The sequence below is a fragment of the Macrosteles quadrilineatus genome, unplaced genomic scaffold (assembly GCF_028750875.1).
Source record: "Macrosteles quadrilineatus isolate MER2022 unplaced genomic scaffold, UCM_ALF_1.0 Scaffold_7__1_contigs__length_78375512, whole genome shotgun sequence".
Lineage (NCBI taxonomy): Eukaryota > Metazoa > Arthropoda > Insecta > Hemiptera > Cicadellidae > Macrosteles > Macrosteles quadrilineatus.
The window spans coordinates 26,212,180-26,231,357 of NW_026542600.1; the positions used below are offsets into that span (position 1 = coordinate 26,212,180).

Genomic DNA, 19,178 nt, shown 5'->3' on the forward strand with positions numbered 1-19,178 from the left:
ATCCTACATTTTGGCTGTTCCGACCATGGCCTGGTCCTGTCATGGTCGGATATCAGGGGTTCAACTGTAACTTAACTCAATTCCTAACCATGGATTAAAATATTAATATTAAATATTAATTTTAGTAAAATTTTCCAACTTTAACTTTAATATTATTTTCAATGAAATGGCGACCATACAAAGTAGGTATCAATCAATTACCATTATTGATTGGTAAAAAACATATTACGTAGAATTTTGTGTTTTCCAAACTACCTACAGGTGCATTTTTGTATAGCAAGCTTCGATTAGGAGTTGTAAGCCGAAAACTGGTCAAATAATCAACTTTTTGGCCATGTTGATGAAAATGACCTAACTTTAAAAAGCTACAGCGGCTAAACGGCTCAGCCGATTTTGACGTATTTAACACTAATCGACGCAGAATTTAATGTACTAAAAGAGACCTTCGAACAACATTTTCCGTAGGATTCGTTATTTAGGAATTATAAGCGAAAAACTTAAAAAAGTGCAAAATTTTCATAGTTTTTCGACTCCCAAAACTTACTCAGACGTCAGAATCCGTTGCAAACTCACAGGACTCTTATTTGGGACCCCCAAAAGGTATTAAAACACTTTCCAGCTTTAGACGATTTTTTGGGGAGCACTCCCTATATTTGATCTAATTTGCCTGGACTATTAGTTTGTTTTGACATTTTTTTTCTATTGTAGATTAAACAAATCGAATATCTATCTGCTGATTCTACATTTTCAGTACATTTTACACAATCAACCAATGAATCACAGCTTCACTAGCCATCATTTTCATTTATTCAAAAATGACAACACTACTATACATTTTGAGTTAGTCAAGCTGTTAACCTACCTATGTTGATTTCTCATTTGTGCAATTTTAATATAGTTTTAGCTACATTTATAGTATTTTATTTTTAAGATTATTTTTAATGCCCAACACCCTACCGCCACTGTACTCGGGTAGTCCGTACCCCCTCTTCAGGAACTTGGTGTGTACTCTTCCTGGTTGAAAGTAGAACACCATAAGGATCCAGTCTAACTCTGCTCCATTCCTCACAATAACCCTATTGAGTGCCGTTGCGTCAATGTTGTAAGTAAATTAATCCAAATTAAATTTCCTATTGTAATAAACATGATTCAAGTAAAAAAATTATAATAATAATAATTTTTAAAATCTTTCAAAAAGAAAAAAAGAATTTCTATATTTTTCAAAAGCAATGTCAAAGAATTTAGTATAAATATTTTTTAAAACTATTTCTTGCTTTTCCCTTACTTTATTCAATTCCCTACATAAAATTTTTAATTTATAATTATATCTACAATAGTCTATGTTTTACAGCTACTGTCTACCCTCTAGGCTACGCCGATAGGCCTACGCCGATAGGCCTACGCCGCCCAATTCGCCGTCACTTTCACTGTAATTTTCGCACTAAAGTTTGTCAATCTCACTCGAGAATATGCAATATTTGCATGCCCCCCCCCCATTTTTAAAACATAATAATAAACGTGTAACTAAGTTATAATGAATTATCACCACTGAATTTACGAACACAAACAAACACAAACGTCTGAACATCAAGAATGTAAACAATCACATTACATCTGTTGCACGATATTGTCAACCGTACAAATAAAAATAATATCCTTTGTCAAAGTCTAATATGACAGAGAGAATAAGAAAACGATTCTATTGTAAAACTGTAGACTTATAACAAATAAAACACGTCAGCTGTTCCGTAATAACAACTTTCAATGATGTAATATTTTTACACTTTTTGTTACTTGTTTTCTACTTAATATTACTTTAAGTTTATTCTTAAATAATAAGTTTTTATTTAAACTATAACTCTTTAGAAATATTTCAATACATAAAACTTAGTAACTACGCAACAATTAATAATTGACAAAATCAATAATAATGCTATGTCGTCATCACCAAACGGTTCCGTGATAAGGTGTTTGGGCCTATTCAGCCGATCACGGAACCATTCCGTGATAAATCTCCAATGGGTTAAAATGAATGTAAAATTGAATGTCAATGAATAATTATAAATTGTGTTATTTTAACTCAAACTTTGAACAAGAGAATAAACTGTACCATATGTCTGTCTTGTCCATGAAAATATTTGATTTTAACTCATTAAACCCCATCTAAAATTAGTATTTTAAAATGCACAATCTAATAATTTCCAAAAAAAAAAAATTAGGCCAAAAATGTTAATAAATAAGTATTTTTCTATGACCATTTTCCTAAACATCTGCATTTATGTGAAAAAATGATCGACATTCCTAGAAGCAACACCACATGTAGGCCTGGCAAACCTCAAATAAAATTGTTTCGCCCGTTCAAGGCACTTGAAGGGATAATAGCACCCTCCCTACCATCGACAGTATTAGAGACAAAGTCCATAACATTTGTTGGCTGCTAAAAGATGAACAACTGAACAAAAACTTAAAAGTCTTTAATATGAAGATATGACAAACTTACAATTAATACTTACTCGATAAGTAGTGTCAAGATCGAATGGGAAGATGATTTTTGGATTATTGCATATTTCGCAGATGTAGCCTCTTAGTGAGCAGTGTGAGCAGGACATTACATGGGTACGAGATGATTCAATACATCCTTGCAGAAGTGACTCTAACTGACCAGTAGATACTTGGATGAGATCCTGAAACCAGCAATTGACTCTTATATCGCCATCTTAACTTAGGCCTATATAGAAGAGGAAATGATGAATTAACACATCCTTGCAGAAGTGACTCTAACTGACCAGTGGACACTGGATGAGATCTCGAAACCAGCAATTGACTCTTATATCGCCATCTTATTATACCAGAAGAGGCGGGCCGGAGCCTTCTGGATAGGAGGTTCGTTGCTATCTTGGATTAATTTCAAACAGCTGCTAAAGAGTTATATACTATCCCAAAATATTTTTAAACACTAATGTGCAGAAAGTAAATAAAAGAAACGTCTTATAACACTTAAACTATATATTTACGCAACAACTCACAAGAGAGTAAATTAAATATAAATACAAGATGGTAAGTGGTGATCAATTTTGATTGGACACTCCAATCATCATCAGACCCAATAGGCGAATTACAAAGTAAGTATCGTCATTCGCCTGTTGGGTTTGATGATTATTAGAGTGTCCAATCAAAATCGATCACCACTTACCATCTTTTATGTATATTTACCGTCTTGTGAGTAACAGTATAAGCGTAAACATATAGTTGAAGTGTTATAAGATGTTTCTTTTATTTACTTTCCGTAAATTTAATAACATGTACAATGCTGATCGAGAAGTTATTTATACCAAAGTGGTCGTAATTTAAATATCTAGAACACTTAGGGATCAGAAATTATCTCTATAGTTTTATAATTGTTTTCCAACGGAGTCCTCGGAAGCTGGCAGCCATCTGGAATTTGCACGCCATAAGAGCAATACTAATTTCACGGTAAATAACCGTGAACATTTACAGTTGCTGACCGGTTATTTACCATCTCAAAATATTTTTTTTTTAATATCCAAAGGGAATGTAGTTGAAAAATTTAGGGCACTATGAGATCAGAATTATTGATCCTTGTAATTTTGTAATTGTTTTACGTGTTGGCACAGCTAGGCTCCAAGGGCTCATAATGTATAAGAGCCCCGTAAGAGCCCTTCATACATAGATTAAAAATGTTGCGCGCCTCATTAGGTTGATGGATTCGCAAACCTACTGTGTATGCTTGATGAATGTCCTGATGAATGCTTGTATTCATATATAGGGTGGAAAAAAAGTTCCGGGACGGTTAAATATTTCAAAAAGTAATAAAGATAGAGCTTCAAAACTTGCTATACAGATAGTGGGCATTAAAATAATTTTGAGATCCAAGAGGCAGGCCTAGCCTTCAAGTTTCAGCAAAGTTTTGCCAACTAAAACTGGTAAAGTAAGTTAAATTTAAAATTATGCAACAAAAGTGTTGTTGCTCCACTCTCCAAACGACGAATAAAATATAAACGATGTACCTACACGTTCACAACAAAACTGTAAATTTAAACTCAAGCTTTCAGAGCTTGCGAAACGTTACTTGCAAGAATTTATCAAAACAACGAAGAACGAGTCAAACAAAATCACTTCAAAACGAACGAACGAATAGCCGAGACGGGAATGACCAACTCTTTACTCTTCTCTCTTCACCAACCTCACAATTCGAGACGACAATAAAGTCACCCGCCGATGGGCCAGCAATTTACAAAAAAAAAAAAAAAAGCCGAGACTCCGGGTGAGACGCTCATCCAAGCGGCAAAATCACTCAAAAAGGTGACCCGTCCTCCTTTTTCCTCCCGGAGCCTGTCACAGACGGAGTCAAACAACCAAACACTGACACTGACGTCGTCTGCGGTCTTGGATTTAGAGGTTATGTACAATGCCAGTTTAGTGCCGCGACTAGGCCTTCACAGCAGCCAACGTCTAGCTGTTTAACTTATGTGGTAGTGACGTGATAATAACAAACAGTTTGAGATAACTGTTTGTAATTACAAATAAAGTTATTTTACCCCTCTAAATATTTGGCCCATTACAGTTTAACCAATACAGTAGACCCCCTCTTAACCGACTCTAATGGGACCGGACCTAGGTCGGATAGCTCAAAAGGTCGGTTAAAATGGGCAATCCCTAAAATCATATCATAATCAAGTGCTATTCATTTGGAATTATATAATAATTATTTTGAAGTCATACTTGCATTATTTATAAAATAAACTACTCTTATCTCCTTTTTCGTATTGATATAAAAGTCACAAATAAACACAAAGTTCGGTTAAGTCAAATAGGCCTACTTTCAGTGGAATATATTATAATACTAGGCAAGAGTCAATAAAATTCCTATTTTAATAACTTTAGTACTGTAATGTATTAATTGATGCTTTCCAAATCCATCGTAATACAGTACAGAACCTTTTGTCGAAATTAAAGATACAAGCAACCATTTTGTTACAAGACAGGTAACAACTCAGATCAGATGTGTTCGAGCTACGAACGATGATGACAAACTGACAATAGGCTATGCTATATTTTTTGTGATCAATACAAAATAACTTATTCTTAGTCATATCCTGTGGAGATAAGCGTATGGTTCAGTTCTCATCGCCCAGTGTGGGAGCGGAAATGCCGAGATTCCTAGAAAGCGAGCGGCGGTTAAACCGAACTGCTCTCAAAGCAAGGTCGGTTAAAGCAAACTGTATTATTTTACGATCGAAGGCGGATAATCCGATTATCGGTTAATACGAGGTCGGTTAAGAGGGGGTCTACTGTAGCTTTGCTCGATCCACAGAATCAAATGCCTTTTTTAGGTCTAGGAATACTAACATGCTCTGTCTATTACAAGAGATATTGTCATTTATGTTTTAACTTACTTTGAATAGAGCGTCAGATGTATTTTTATCTTGTACAAAGTACTGTTCTTTACTTACAATTTCGTTTGTATCAAGGTACCTAACAAGCTGATCTTTCACAATGTGTTCTAAAATTTAAAAAAAACACTTAGCATAGATATGGGATGGAAGTTATTGACGTTTGAAAAATCATTGGATTTGTAGAGGATATATTTTGGCTGTCTTAAAGGGGGTAGGAAAAGTGCCTGATGTTAAACTAAGGATAAAAATATGTATTTGTTGTTTTAGAAAATCAGCAGATATATTGTCAAAGCCAGGTCCTAATGTTCGCCTCAATAAAAAAGTATTTTCATTTCATTTCATTAATTTTGCTTCTATAATATTCTCTCTTTGCATTTTTTAAAAATGAACTTAAATTGCTTCTAATATTGATCAAATGAATCCTTAGGTTTTCATTAAAAGGTTTTTTTTAGTTTTACTAAGTTTGTCCCTCTAACGGATATGTTGAATCAGATCCAGCGTTATCCAAGGTTTTATCTTTTATCTTTTTAAATATTTATTATTTGATAACTTTCTTGAGCTTTCATTAGACACTGAAATAATTTTGTTATTTCAACAATATAATATTTCGTTATTATAATAATGTTGTTGTTAGTACTATTTTTGCTCAACTACAGCTGTTGTCGCGAACGCTGTAAAGCTGCAAGGTAAAAATAGTTCTTTTGATCTCTAGGGGGAAAAAATCAGCTAAATTTAAAGTTCTAATTGCATAAGCGGAGTAATACCTGTTCTTCAAACTTTCATCAAAAGGTCGTATTCCTTTGTATCACTGTGTCCTTCAGAGTTTAAAATGTTTAAGTCATGGTCCGTCTTCTAAACACTAACACAATAATTACAGACTAAATACTTAAAATATTGGCGACCACCACTTGTTCATGATTAGACTCACCCAAAGAGAATAAAGATGATCCTTCTCATACAAATACTCCCTTGGCCAAATTTGTTTTTGTAGTGTCTGGATGGGATTCTCTCGGCAAGTTAATAGGTAGGCACTTAGGAAACGTAATCGCACACGCAATTCCTGCAAAATATTATAGAATGAAAAACAACAACTTTGTTTTGCAATTCAAAATAATAATAGATAATTTGGTACTATATAGGAATGAGTTTTTAAAATCTAACCTTTAGATTTTACATCTCTAAAAGGCGTAGCAAATGTGGTCAATTGGCATGCTATAAGTCATGGATGAATGATTTTTTATGAACAAATCTAGAATCAAGTTATTTGTTGTACCAAATAATAAAAATGATTTGTTACAATAGTGTTTATTTAAATTGTTCAAATCAATTGCGAAAATTAATTAACTAGCCCAGTTAAATTAGACTAATCGGGTGAAATAATTCCCGGAGAGTTGGAATTTTTTTTAAACGGTCCTTTTGTTCATTAGATTGAAGAAAATAAAAAGTCCTGATGGGTGGGGGTCGAGCTTGACTAAGGGAAGGGCTCTGAATGTAACTTTTTTTAGTGTTTCGCTTATATATCGGAATCTGTAAGTCATATTGAAAAGTGTTAAATACAAAAGTTGCAGCTGACAAAATTCCCTACAAAAATGACTGTGTGCATTTTTTTATAGGACTTAACCATTTAAAGCTAAAGGTTAAAGAAAATAACAGTAAATTAAAATGGTGTTTTATTTGCATGGAAGATGAAACAGGCTCGAAAAGACAAAGTCTTATCATTGGCCTCAATGAGCAGCACTAGCAAAATTAATAACGTAGTGAAATTTTAACGAGTTGCAATTTGAAAGAAAAACAACGAGGATCTAGAGGACCTTCTGTGCTACGAGCTGCACCTTTCCCCTTATAGCTCTGTTTGATGAATTGATAGTTGATAATTAATTGATAATTGATGAAAGAACCAGAAAAAATGTAGCCTAAAGTTAAAGTTATTTCTACGTTGGATTACAGAAATGTGATGATGAATTGAATAAAACTTTGCATTTGCCAGAAGCATTCTTCATTCAGGCTGGGAGATAAACTACCACTAACTGGGTTGGAGAACGGGCACCGAAGGACAACTACAACCCCTTACTACCCTAGATCCTTATACTCCGGCCGCTATCCTCACAATAATCTTTTGTAGTTGTACAAAAGGTTGTGAAACACGTTGTGGGGGCCGTAAAGCGAGGATCCACTGCTCAACAATGTGTGGAACTGTTAGGGAGCGTGCACCAAAGGCCCTCTGGTAGACGACGATTCCTTGAATGTGGATGATACTGACGAAACCCTGGATCTCATAGCTTAAACGATATGACCCATGTTTGTAATCATTAAAATTATGTTTAGTAATATTAACTTTAAGAACAGAAATGCAAATAAAACACGATTTTATTATACTGTTATTTTCTTTAACCTTTAGCTTTAAACGGTTAAGTCCTACGAAAAAATGCATACAGTCATTTCTGTAGGGAATTTTGTCAGCTACAACTTTTATATTTAACACTTTTCAATATGTCTTACAGATTCCGATATATAAGCGAAAAACTAAAAAAATACACATTCAGAGCCCTTCCCTTAGTCAAGCTTGACCCCCACACATCAGGACTTTTTATTTTATTCAATCCAATGAACAAAAGGAACGTTTAAACAAACTTCCAACTCTCCGGGATTTTTTTCACCCTAATGGCAATTTTTTGTTTTATTTGACTGGGCTAAACAATCAAAACAAATTTTTAAATACCGGTAATAGTATCAGCTTTATAATCTTATATCTGCCATTGCCAATTGGAACTTAAATCATCATCACCTGGCTACACAAAACCACCGTAATGGAGCAGCCGTGTACACTAGGGTGGGTCGAAAAAAATCAATAATTTTTTTTCAAGTTTTAATACCTTGGAAAAGTTGCTAAATTGTAAGACCAAAAAACAGGGTAAAAATATTTAAAATATTGGTTGTTATCTTCCGGTCACGCATGTGCTCTAAAGTTTGAACAAAAAATGAAAAACTCAAATTTTATCAGACATTTTACAATTTTTAAATTTTTGATTTTTAATATGTAATAGTTGAAAATGTTATCTACAATACACTAAGAAATTGATATTTAAATAATAGTATTGTATGTTAATATCTTCCAGTCGAGCATAGGCTGCAAATATTGCAAAAAATCAAGAAAAAGGTCATTTTGTACTAGTTTTATTTAAAATATAATAACCGATATCAAAATGTAATACCGAAAATCTGTTTGTACACATTCAGATAGTAACTTAACAAAAACACCCGGGCGACGCATTGTGATTCCGAAATTGAACAACAGGATGGTGATGATAATGTATCCCTGTGCTCACAAACTAATGACAGCAACCAAGAATATTTACCTAAAAATACCTATGGTAGGCAAATGAGGATGGACTTAAACTCTACCGTTTTGGTTAGCGTACGGTACGTTATGGTCTTTCCAATAGTGCTACAACTGCAATAGCCTCTAGAGTTTTGCACGAAGTTGGCATAGTCACTTTTTCTAACAATTTGCAAGTAACAATAATTGTTAAATAAGGTGATGGCGAGCCATTACATTTTGAGCAAAGTAAAGTATCCGTTCACGGATATAAAATGATTTGACCCTGAGCTAGGAATATTCTACCCAAGTTTGATAACCAACGTTAATGTTATCTTGTATTGTTGTGTTATATATTTATAATTTTATTGGTTATTATAGTTTGTTTACTTATTTTTAAATGCTCATGGGTTTGAATAATTTTACGCCTGGATAAAGCGTTTTCTCACTTTTGTCCCCCTAGATTTGTTACTTAGACTATTTCCTTTAAGCCATAGCTAACTGTCATTTTAGTGGATTATAATCTTTGTTTAACGCCTAATAATTATGTAGGTGTTTATTTATGTCAATAATGTTTTGTATTTTACATCATTGACAGGAAATTGTAATTTGAAATAATACATTAGCATAATTTTTATTTTTAGTATAATCACAGAGAGGTACAATTTTTTTTGTAAACATTAACCATGTAATGTTTTGTAAGGATCTAAGTAAAAACTTTGAATACCGTGAGAAGAGTTCTCATAGAATTGTAACAAATGAAGTTTATGTTTTGATGTTTTTCGTATTTCACTACACTAGAGTCTATTGCATTTGTAGCACGATTGAAAATACCATAATGATCGCTAACTAATGCAGTAGAGTTAATCCTCATTCGCCTACCATAGGTCTTCTTTTTTTTGAGTTTAGGTAAAGATTCTTGGTTGCTGTAACTAGAATCGAAAATTTCAGTTTTTGAGCACAGGGATACATTATCATCACCATCCTGTTGTTCAATTTCGGAATCTTAAACTTCAGTATCACAATGCGTCGCCCGGGTCACTGACTCCATAGCACCGCGCTAAAGTAAATTTGTGCTACTGGAAGATCAATTCTGACTTTGTCTGTTATTTTTGTTAGGTTACTATCTGAATGTGTACAAACAGATTTTCGGTAGGCTATTACATTTTGATATTAATTATTATATTAATTTTAAATAAGACTAGTACAAAATGACAGTTTTCTTGTTTTTTTTTGCAATATTTGCAGCCGATGCGTGACCGGAAGATATTAACATATAATACTATTATTTAAATATAAATTTCTTAGTGTCTTGTAGATGTCATTTTCAACTATTACATATTAAAAATCAAAATTTAAAAATTGTAAAAATGTCTGATAAAATATGAGTTTTTCATTTTTTGTTCAAACTTTAGAGCACATGCCCGACCGGAAGATAACAATAAAAATTTTTAATATTTTTATCCTGTTTTGGTCTCACAATTTTGCAACTTTTCCAATTATTACAGCTTGAAAAAATAATAGTGATTTTTTTGACCAACCCTAGTGTACAGTTTGATAACTAAGGCAAGATATTTTGAAAAACTTTGCAAAGTGACTACAATACTGTCTTTTAAGACCTAAGCAAGATTTAGGAAGAAGGAGCTAGAACCACCTTATCTGCTCCCCGATCAGTTCCATTCGGGACAAGATATTTAAATCACCTTATTAATAACATTATTAAGTTCCAATCAATTATTAAGGCTTAAGTCACAATATTCCAATACTGTCACAATCTTTATCAGACTTTAAAGAATGGATTATGTCACAAAGACTTTGTCTGTCAACTGAATGACCTGGTCAATAAAAAAACAGGGACAGCATTCATCATCTCAACTGGACAACGCTGCTTTAACTTTAAGCTGTAGTTCATTCCTATTTGGTATACCAGACAAAATAAAAATAAAATCTCCTAACAACTGCTATACTTACCTTTAACCGTGCCATTTCTGGGACTGCTCCATAGATTTTCGGGTTTATCAAGCTCAAATCAAAGAGAGGATAGATTTCTATCTGTTTTAGAAACTTAGCTGCTTTCTGAGATACTGTATATGGCCTGAAATCCCAGTTGTAGATGACTCGGGCTGGGATGATACAATTCTCTTCTGTCAAATGGTCTGAGAAACAGTCGGAGCAGAAATACTTTCCACTCAACCCACAAACTCTAAGGAAACAATGAATGGTGTGAGAAACCCCACTAAATGGGCCCTAATTTTACATTAAAGCCCCTCATAGTTGGACACCATCTTAAACAAAACAGTGAAAACACTAGCCCATAGCTTATTATGAAACAAACGAAATTGCAATTTTACAGTGCGTCATTACAGTGCGTTTTTACAGTGATCAAGTAACGTAAGGCTTGCATGGAATGGTCTTTGGTGGGAACACTGTGGAGGGTGGATTTTGGGTGTTGTGATGAGTTGATAGTTAGCTGTGTATTTTGGAGCTAGGTATTTGAGGAGTAAGATCTCCCTACAAAAAATAAGCGGGCTTTACTCTGTCATAAGTTACTTTCACATTTTTACCATGGTGAATTATTGTCGTACACTAAATGACAAACAAACCATTAATATTAATTGAAGAAAACATATGTTTGAAATAATTGTCTCTGGCAGGATAGTGGCACACATAATCAACTAGGCTATGTAGCTTGCTTGTTTACAAATAAGTTTTCATAAAAATTGGTAGATTTAATTTTTAATTTAACTTAAATACACCTGTTTCCTTCCTTGTAGTAGCAAACTTAAATACTCGTTAATGTAAATTTACTTAGTCTGCAAGTTTGCTACAACAGGGGTATTTTGTTTCATAATAGAGAATTATTAATGAAGTAAAACAATACTTACTTTGCAGGGCCAAAGTTTATACCAATATAATGAGAGCAAGTTGTACATTTGTAGTTTTGTGAGTCCAACCCCATCTCTATGGATATCCTGGTGATATACTGAATAAGTATTTTGAAATCCTACAATACAAAAATAATCATGTTATAAGCAATCCTAAGATCAATGGATCTGGTTGTTTTGCATAAATATACTTTAGAGTATGGATGAGTGTTTAGACATTTAAACTTCTTAACTACTAAAGGTCTCTTAAAATAGAGGCTAGGCTTTCTACGTTAAAAATAAATTGTCGAATCTTGGTAATCTGTCGTTTAGCCTGATATTGAAAGTCCTGACCACTTACCTTCGCCCAACTTCCACAATTGAATTTTAGCTTGTACAAAAGGTGGATTGCTAAAAACAAAAAGCATCGTCCAGTACTTTTGGTAGTTAAAAAACGTAGCCATCTCCCAAATACCAAGATTCTACAGTGAATTACACTCCCAACTAACCAAGGTCCTAGGGATTGAGACTACCTTGGTTAGCAAGAATCTCGAATGTAGGCGGCACAGATTTTGAGGTTAGGGGTTACAGTATCATATCAGGATGTCAAATATTTTTTAACAATGCATAGTGAATGAAAAAATAACTTGTTAAATATAATTTGGGTTTGAAATAAAAATAATAGAAACATATTTATCACTTCTTTGATCGTCTTGAAAAAATTCAAAAACAATATTATTAGAATTATGCTAAGCCAATACATACTACAGTAGTTGGAACAAAACAATAAGGGGGATCTTTATAGTTTGAAAAGCAATAAAATTTTTTAAGGGGGGGGGGGGTTTGACTTGAACTGTAACTTGACACAATTATGTCTAATAAAGGGTGTCTCAAAAAAACAGAGACAATTTTAAAATGTTATTACTCAGCTGTTATAAAGGCTGGAGAGTTCATTGATGCGACAATTGAATGTTTATTTGATGCCATTTAGTGTATAGTTACTATGGATCATCAACGGTTACCGCAACATCGTGCCTTTGTCCTAGAGAATTTTTGAAGAATAATTTTTCTATCACTTCTACTCAACGTCAATTTCGTGTTCACTTCAACGTTGGCTGTAATGGTGCAACCCCACACCAAAAAATTACTCAAAGATGGGTAAGCAATTCCCTGAACACGGCCTCTGCACTCAAGATCAAACCTAGTGGGAGACCTCGGACTGATCGAACGCCGGAAAACATTAAAATGGTTCGCGCGAGTGTGCTGCGTGTCCTAAGCGTCGAGCGTCTTAAGTCATCCGTTTGCAGAACATTGCGTTTAAATTTAAATTTGCATAGGTTTAATTTAGAGAACAGAAGCCGTGTTCAGGAAATTGCTTACCCATCTTTGAGTAGTTTTTTTTTTGGTTTGGGGTGTCACCATTGCGGCCAACATTGAAGTGAACACAAAACTGAGTACAGTAGAAATGATGGACACATTACTCTTGAAAAAATTCTCTATGACAAAAGGAAGATGTTGTGGTAACCATTGATGATCCATGGTAACTATACACCAAATGGCATCGAATAAACATTCATTTGCCACAACAAGGAACTCTCCAGCTGTTATATAGTCCTCGCCACCCTAAGTTGAGGCAGCCCAAGGCCGCACGGCGTATATCTAGTGCGGCCTTTGGCTGCCTCAACTTAGGGTGGCGAGGACGATAACAGCTGAGTAATAACATTTTAAAATTGTCCCTGTTTTTTTGGGTCACCCCGTATCAAAACATCGTAATGAAAAAAAACAGTGTTCATCGTAATGAAAAAAGTTGTCCAGCTTGCCAAATCCACAGGTGCCTGACTGTATGATTTTCATTTTCTAGGTTATTGTAAATCATTGTTATCTTATAATTAATGGTTATTGGTTATTTATTTCAAGAATTCGTTTTAACAATTTATCACAAATTACTAACTATTTTCACTTTTCTTCAAACAGAAACATGCTTGTAGTAAAATTATTATTATTTTCTGAATGAAAATAAAAAATATATATTTCGGTCTATAACGACCTTGGATAACCGGGGCTTTTATAACTAGGGCTCCGGTGTGCACTGTAGTTTAAAGTGTGAATGTCTCAACAAACATCTTACCTTTAAGAACTCAGGAAACCGCAAGAAAGGTAAACCTAATTTAAAACATTATATCTTTTTGTTCTGTTGAAACTTTAAGCTATTCGAATTCATAAATAATCCCAGTCCAAAAAAGCTAGGTACTTAACTTGAAAAAACATGGTCAGTTTTTTAAGACCATTGTTGGAAACGGGTCAACTCCAATAATGAATGAAATTTGACAACATATTATCATTACATTTGGAAGTTAATTGTTTAAGAATATACACATACAGTTATAAATAGTAAAATGTAGGATCACAGAGGGTGCCTGCTAGGTGCATGATTGCTGCTAAGTATTGTATTTCATACAACACTTCTCTACTTTTTTTTTGCTGCACCAAAGTTCTGACTTCTTTTGTTTTTGTATCCAAGGGTTATTGTAAGAGTAAACATGTGAGATTGTAAATTTTTTAAAGAATTAAGAATGTACATAATAACAATCATAAAATACAAAATTGAAAACGGAATGTGTCAGTTTTTTTCTGACAAGGATGTTGTGAATTTATTTCTTCAACAGGTAGTGCAGTTGTAGGCTCACAGATTATACAGCATATTCAGCCCAGAAAAATTAAGGTGTGGATAGTCTGCATTGTAAGGGCTAAAGATCTAACAATCAGGAAAATGTATTCTTTAATAAAGCCCTTATAGTTACGATGAGCCTACTTGTAAACAATTTTGTAACCCAACAACCCTAGTTAAAATGTATTTATATTATTTTCATAAGGTACTTACAGGCATTTCGGTTTGCTCTATGTTGTCAGATACCACTTCAAAATCTAACTTTTCATTTGGCTCCTCCTAAAAATACAAATAGGATTTATATTTATCAATATTGTAAACCAATATTATAGGTACTAGAAAAAACAGTATGTTGATTCAAAAGTGGAAAAAGTATAATTTTGTGACAGAACAAACTTAAATAATAATGACAAGACTGTTCTTCAAAAGCAATATCCGATATCTTCTGATATTACTGTACAAAGAAAATACCCCCGCAGCAGAAAACCTGCAGACTAAGCCAATTTCCATTTGCCTGATTGGATTTACACTAAAATGTCTCCTTAAAAAATCACATTTACTGCCTATTTAAATAACATTAGTTTAACAAGTACTTAGGTTTGCTGCAACAGGGAGAGTAAAAAAGTGTTTTTTAGTAAAATATAATAGTTTAGTATGAAATGAATGTATTTTCCAAATTTGATCAAAATATGTTCATAAACAAGCAAACTACAACAGTTTACATATTCTCCATAAGAATTACATGGGAATTTTAAATTTACAGATTTTTGGAATTTTCTCCGTAACCATTCGGCGAATAATAAAGCTTCAATATACTAAATTATTTGTTTTCTTAAGCTCTACAAAATGGTTTAGAAAGAAATTGCTAAATTTTATGTCTTTAGGATCAAAAATGGGAAAACCCAATTTTTACCCCATAAAACCCCCCATAAACCCCTGTTCCCATAGCCTGATCATCCTGGTTCGCGAACTCATTGGAATACACGTAGGTTTACACGTTTGTACCAAATTTCATCAAAATCAGATTTTTGCTCGAGTTATCGCGCTAGCGGACACATATATAAATATACATAGATATATATATATATATATGAATTTGAACGGATGGTGTTTTTGGTCTCTAGGGACCTCAAAACGAAAAAGTAAATTGGTCCCGGGTCCAGGTCTTACTATGAGTACTACGGTAATAGCTTATTCCCTATAAGGGAAATTCACTAAAATTCCCTATATGGGAAATTCGCTAAAATGCTGAGTTCGCATGATATGACAAAAAATCAACATCACCAAAATGTAAAGAGTTAATAACCTCTAAAAAGTGTGTCTTGCCCTTTCAACATGCCAGACAAAACAAATATAGGAGGGCGGTTTTTAAAGGAAGGGCTAGTTTTGCGTGTGAATCTGAAGTTCGCTTATAAGCCGCAACGAGGCTCCTCACCACTTAGTGGCATCATTTATGAACAGAATGATACAAATTGCAGCTCTGTATCTGTCATGTACGCTTAAAAGTTGAATGAAAGCTATTACCGCAGGTCTCGTGTTAAGAACTGGACCTGGAAACGATTTACTTTTGCGTTTAGGTACCCAGAGGCCAAAAACACCCTTTTTTCAGATTCATAATATATATGTAAATACGTAAAATACAAAAAACCACAAAAAAGAAGGCATTTCAGGGTACTAAGGTATTTATTGTTTTGCGTATTTATTTTTAAAAAAGAGGCCCCCAATACACGGACATTCCGGTCTACATCTACCAAGTCAGTCAAGTCTGGAGTTACCACACACGATCCAATCAATGTTCCTACCACCATTCCGACAGCAGAATCTTCATTGCAGAGTAGCTTTGGTTTTATTTTGTTAGCATCAGGCCTTCACACTTCAGTTTGGGACGGAATGCTTGCAAGTGAGATCACACTTTCAAGTGGCTTCCTCTATCTTGAAAATTACAACTTTCCTCGCAAAAAAAACTATGGGTAAGGTCAAAGAGATGATAGCGTGAACGTGCTTATTACTGCCACATGACACTGTTAAGGGAACTTAAAGGAAATGAGCCGAGGAATTTTATAAACTATTTAAGGGATTTTTCTAATTCATGTCCGTATCATGACCTAAGGTTAAATCGATCTTCTGCTTTACAACTTTGATCGTAGCTTGCGGTTCAATTTCATGGAGTTTTCCAGCAAACTACCCAAACTCTCTTGCCTCAAGTGTTTGATGCTGTACAGTTTACTTGTTGCTTCGTTTGTTCCATAAGCACGGCATACTGTACATTTCAACTAAATCCCCCCAAACCCTTTTATCGTCACTGCACATTTTTAATCATATTTATAAAGTCCAAATTAAATAAAAAAAAAAAAACACTATTGTGGGGATATCACAAATTGTTTATTAAATTAAAAACACAAACATTACTGTAAACAATCCTACTTTGACAGTTCTCATTGTGTACCTATCACAGCTTTTTGTTTCTCCTTAGTTCAATTAATTGTTGTCATAAATTCAAACAAAAAATTAATAATGCTACACCATAGTTTGTGAACCTAGTAACCTGTTAATACTATTGAACATCACAGAACTAACTTGTTAAGTTTAAAACACTGTTAAAATTCTTAAATTCCTTTTTTAATATCGTAAGGTTTTAACTCATAAGGTTAACATGGGAAACTCCAGACAGAGCCACAGGGGCGGAGCCCAAAAGGAATTTTGAGATGAGAATAGGCTTAACTATGTGTTAATCGGGAATGAGAGCTAACGCTTTCATCATGCCAAATTTCAGCCCAATCCGACCATTAGTTAATGCGTGTTTGAACTTCAAACAAATAAACAAACCACACAAACTTTTACATTTATAATATTAGCATGATTTTTATCAAATTTGGCAATTTTGTTTATTTTGTATTAAGCTGTCAATATTTCAATAAAGAAACACCCCTCATTACCTTCCCTGTAGCAGCAACCCTAAGAACTCATTAAAAAATGTTATTTAAATAGGAAATAAATCGAGAGTTTTAAGGGTATCATGAACAAAAATGTACATTTTACAAAATAAATATAATTAGTATGATTATGATGAAGGGAAAATCTTGGTGAAAATCTAGCCAGGTAAAGGGAAATTCTCTTTAGCTTAAAGTCTGTAGGTTGGATGTGGCGGAGGTATTTTAATACTGTATATGTATTATCCAAATATATTTCAGAAGAACATTTTACTACGTAACAAAACCACTTTTGATTTTGATTTTATTTTCCTTAATTTTTGGGTTATGCATTTTTTGACGCCACCGTAAAGAGTTTTTTTAGTTCCTAGATCCTGCCTAAGGGGAGAAAATTATAGATTGTTTTCATCTTTACCCAACAATGATGTCACGAGAAACGGAGAATAAAATAGAGATATATGCTCAAATAAAACATGTTTAAAATCAAGGCACAATCCTACTTACTAGGAGTGGGTCACTGGTGGGATGTGATGGTTGTTCAGAGGTAGATGGAGAGGTATCATTGGGTGACTGGAATTTCTGTAGTAAATCTTGTAGATCTGGAACTTTGGAGGATGTAGTTGATAATTTGTTATAGCTTTCTACTAATGAATTATAACTCTGCAATATTTGTTTTTTCTCGTCTTTGTTTTCTGTTGGTTTGATGCATTCTTCATGTCGTACTTTATCTTTAGAGTGTTCTGACTCACATTTACTACTTTTGCTTTGTTCTATCTCTTTTGTATCTTCCACTTTACTTTCTTCCATGGGATTTTCATTGCCTGAAATCGTAATAATGAACACTAAAAATACTTCGAAGGTATAAAAAAAGCTTTATAGTTTTGAAGCAGTTTGGATAGTAAATGGGTAGTTCCAGTGGTGGCAATTGCCCATTGGAAGTAGGGGCGGGTAGGTGAAAACCATGAGGTTATATAATGCACAAACATTACATTGTGTTGTCGATATATTCCTACAAAACCACAGAAAATTCAATTTGCTGTCCCTAATTGTTGCCACTCGGTATTTAACTCATTTCTATTTAGGCTAAGTCTAAAAACAATAAGTTAACGTTTTAACCCTCTCTCTGTCGCAGAAAAGCTCCTTTAATGTCACACGAATTTTAGCAATTTTGCAGGGTTTATTTACTTACAATTTTTAAAACTTATTATTAGGAATAAATATGAACTATTGTATATTACTTTGTTCACCAAATTTAGGAGTATACTAATATATGATAATAATAACACTAACCTGCTACTAAAAAAAATTTCAGCATATAAATCCTAAGTTGTTTATAAAGAATTTTCATTTATGGAAGTTTTTATTTGTCACCACTTCAACCCACTTCACAAAGAAAAAGTTTCAATATAGCAAAGATAGAGATAAAATATAGTTTTAAAAAACATACAATGTTTAAGGTCTAACCCTAAAAACATTAACACTGTGTACAAAAAACTTACGTTGAACACAGGCAACAACACAGAACTAACCTTACTAACCTACATTGCCGGTCTGACAGCTGAATACATCGCATATACACAGCTACCTAAATAATAAGAACATTCGTCGCCAAACATACAAAGTGATACTATAAGAAAGCTTATGATTTCTACTTTAAAATAGTGAAAAAATCATGCCGAAATTATTAAAATTATGCAAACGGTGAGCATCTAAGTGAATGCTTGCTAAATGCCTCGGAATTACGACTTTGACAGTTCACAAATGGGGTAAATGCGTCGGAAAACCGACGTGTAACAGAGAGAGGGTTAAAGCATACAGCAGTATATGCCCTTACTAAAAAAGATATTTTGAAAGGAATAATTTTTAGTGATAAAATATAGCTTTAAATGAATGGGGTGGTCTGGTATTGCACAACAATTACTACCTATTAATTTAAAAGAAGTGATTTGAAAAAATTTGTTTACATAACTTGTTTGGGGCCAT

The 19,178-nt window shown here is 33.6% G+C and overlaps 1 protein-coding gene across 1 annotated transcript in view; it reads right to left on the reverse strand.

Annotated features, from left to right (window-relative positions):
* The window catches only part of LOC128998340 (pleckstrin homology domain-containing family M member 1), a 42,252-nt gene that overhangs the window by 2,189 nt on the left and 20,885 nt on the right, over positions 1-19,178 (reverse strand). The window contains exons 4-9 of the mRNA XM_054424442.1: positions 17,700-18,016; positions 14,479-14,544; positions 11,619-11,737; positions 10,705-10,936; positions 6,346-6,477; positions 2,514-2,684 (exon numbers count right to left, since the gene is read on the reverse strand). Coding sequence (XP_054280417.1) covers positions 2,514-2,684; positions 6,346-6,477; positions 10,705-10,936; positions 11,619-11,737; positions 14,479-14,544; positions 17,700-18,016 — 1,037 coding nt within the window. The remainder of the gene's footprint in view (positions 1-2,513; positions 2,685-6,345; positions 6,478-10,704; positions 10,937-11,618; positions 11,738-14,478; positions 14,545-17,699; positions 18,017-19,178) is intronic.